This window comes from Nicotiana tomentosiformis, chromosome 3 (genome assembly GCF_000390325.3).
Source record: "Nicotiana tomentosiformis chromosome 3, ASM39032v3, whole genome shotgun sequence".
NCBI classification, from domain to species: domain Eukaryota; kingdom Viridiplantae; phylum Streptophyta; class Magnoliopsida; order Solanales; family Solanaceae; genus Nicotiana; species Nicotiana tomentosiformis.
In genome coordinates, this window is record NC_090814.1 from 42,930,931 (window position 1) to 42,933,104 (window position 2,174).

At 47.3% G+C, this 2,174-nt stretch overlaps 1 protein-coding gene across 1 annotated transcript; it reads left to right on the plus strand.

The window, feature by feature from the left end:
* Positions 1–1,542: 1,542 nt before the first annotated feature.
* LOC138907712 (uncharacterized) lies at positions 1,543–1,962 on the plus strand. Its single transcript, XM_070198319.1, has one exon. The coding sequence runs from the start codon at positions 1,543–1,545 to the stop codon at positions 1,960–1,962; it is 420 nt and encodes a 139-aa protein (XP_070054420.1).
* Positions 1,963–2,174: the final 212 nt, after the last annotated feature.

The following is a 2,174-nucleotide window of genomic DNA, read 5'->3' on the forward strand; positions in this document are numbered from 1 at the left end:
TTAAGTGGGATTTTAGGGTCGTGATAAGTTGGTATTAGAGCTCTAGGTTCATAGGTGTTACGAGTCATAAGCAGGTTTAGTAGAGTCTCGTGGATCGATACAGTGATATCTGTACTTATCTTCGAGAGGCTACAAAACTATTAGAAAAATTCCACTTCTTTGATTCTTTATTGCGCGAAGTTGTTGATTTTGAAATCTGAGTTTTCGTCTTTCTGTTCTCTCGTAGATGGTGAGGAGACACATTGCTGTATTCGATGACCAAACACCCGCGCTCCCTGCTTAAGCCATGAGAGGCCGAGGTCAGGTAGAGGCTGAGGAGGAGCACGTGGTGCAGCCAGAGCACCTGCCCGAGCAGCGATTGACGAGTCACCAGTAGCTCCGGTCAAGAAGCAGGCCCCCGAGGTGCCTGTTGTCAGTCCTGCACTTTAAGAGACTTTAGCATAGTTTTTGAGCATGTTTCGCATAATAGCTCAGACGGGATTGATTCCCCTTGTACTAGCTACATCTCAGGCTGGGGGAGGAGCTCAAACTCCTGTGGCCCATACTACAGAGCAACGGGTCCATGTTGATCAGGTTTCGGAGGTTATGCCAGTGCAGTCTATTGTTCTGGTTCAGTCCGAGGTCAGGGCAGTGGCATTAGAGGAAGAGTAGCTGAGACTTAAGAGGTTCAATAAATATTATCCTCTTACCTACAGTGGCCTAGCTACCGAGGATGCATATGTTTTTCTAGAGAAGTGACATTGTATTCTCCGCACCATGGGTATTATGGAGACGAGCGGAGTTACTTTCACAACATTTCAGATGTTTGGAGCAACCTACAGGTGGTGGCAAGCTTATGTGGAGGGTAGCCCAGCCGATGCAACTTCACTCACTTGGGCTCAATTTTCAGTAATGTTCATGAGAGAGTTTGTTCCCCAGACCCTTCGGGATGCATCGCGTACAGAGTTTGAGCAACTTCTCCGGGGTACTATGTTAGTTTTAGTGAGTTATACCGACATGCGCCTGCTTTGGTTGCCACAGTCAGAGATCGAGTCCGCAGATTCATCGAGGGGCTCAACTATGGTATTAGATTCAGCATCGCTCAAGAGTTGGAGACGGACACTTTGTTTCAGCAGGTGGTGGATATCGCCTGGAGATTGGAGGGTATTCGGGGCAAAGAGAGAGAGAGGATAAGGAGGCCAAGAGGCCTCGAGGTGCTGGAGGATTTAGTAGTGGCCACATTGTAGCTACAACCGTCATGGAAGGGTATATGTGAGTTAGCCAATTCATTCAGCACTTCTAGCTTCTAGCAGTGCTCCCGCTACTTTCAGGTTTTAGGTTTCCCATTATGCACCGCCACTGTCCAGTGCACCTCTTGCATGGGGTGCTTTTAGCGGTTAGTCCAGCCGACCAGTCCAAAGTCAATTTCAGCAGCTACGCCCACTGAGAGCTTGTTTTGAGTGTGGCGATACCAGACACATGGTGAGGGACTATCCCAGATTTAGGAGGGGTGCACCTCCGTAAACTACACATACTCCATGGATTCCACAGGGTTCACAGGACATGGTTGTAGTTCCAGTTGCCGCCCCACCTGCACCGTCAGGTAGGGGCAGAGGCCAGGCAGATAGAGGTCACCCTAGAGGGGGAGGACAAACTTGTTTCTATGATTTTCCGGTTAGGATGGAGGCTGCCACTTCAGATGTTGTCATCACAGGTATTGTTCCAGTCTGTCACAAGGATACCTCTGTTTTATTTGATCCAGGCTCCACTTACTCATATGTGTCATCTTACTTTGCTCAGTATCTGGATATCTCACTTGATTCTTTGAGTCCTCCTGTATATGTGTCCACGCCTGTAGGAGATGTTATTATTGTATACTGTGTTTATCATTCGTGTTTAGTCACTATTAGTGGTTGTGAGAGCAGAGTTGATCTATTGCTGCTCAACATAGTAGACTTTGATGTGGTCTTGGGTATGGACTAATTGTCGCACTATCATGCTATTTTGGATTATCACGCCAAGACTGTGTCACTGGATATGCTAGGTTTTCTGTGGTTGGAGTGGAGGGGTACATTGGATTATATTTCTAGTAGGGTTTTGTCCTTTCTTAAGGCACATTAGATGGTTGAGAAGGGGAGTAAAGCATATCTAGCCCTTGTGAGAGATGTAAGGGCCGATACTCCTACTGTTGAGTT

Coding starts and splice junctions, on each gene's coding strand:
- LOC138907712 (XM_070198319.1), top strand. CDS start 1,543: ATGGTTGTAGTTCCAGTTGCCGCCCCACCTGCACCGTCAGGTAGGGGC.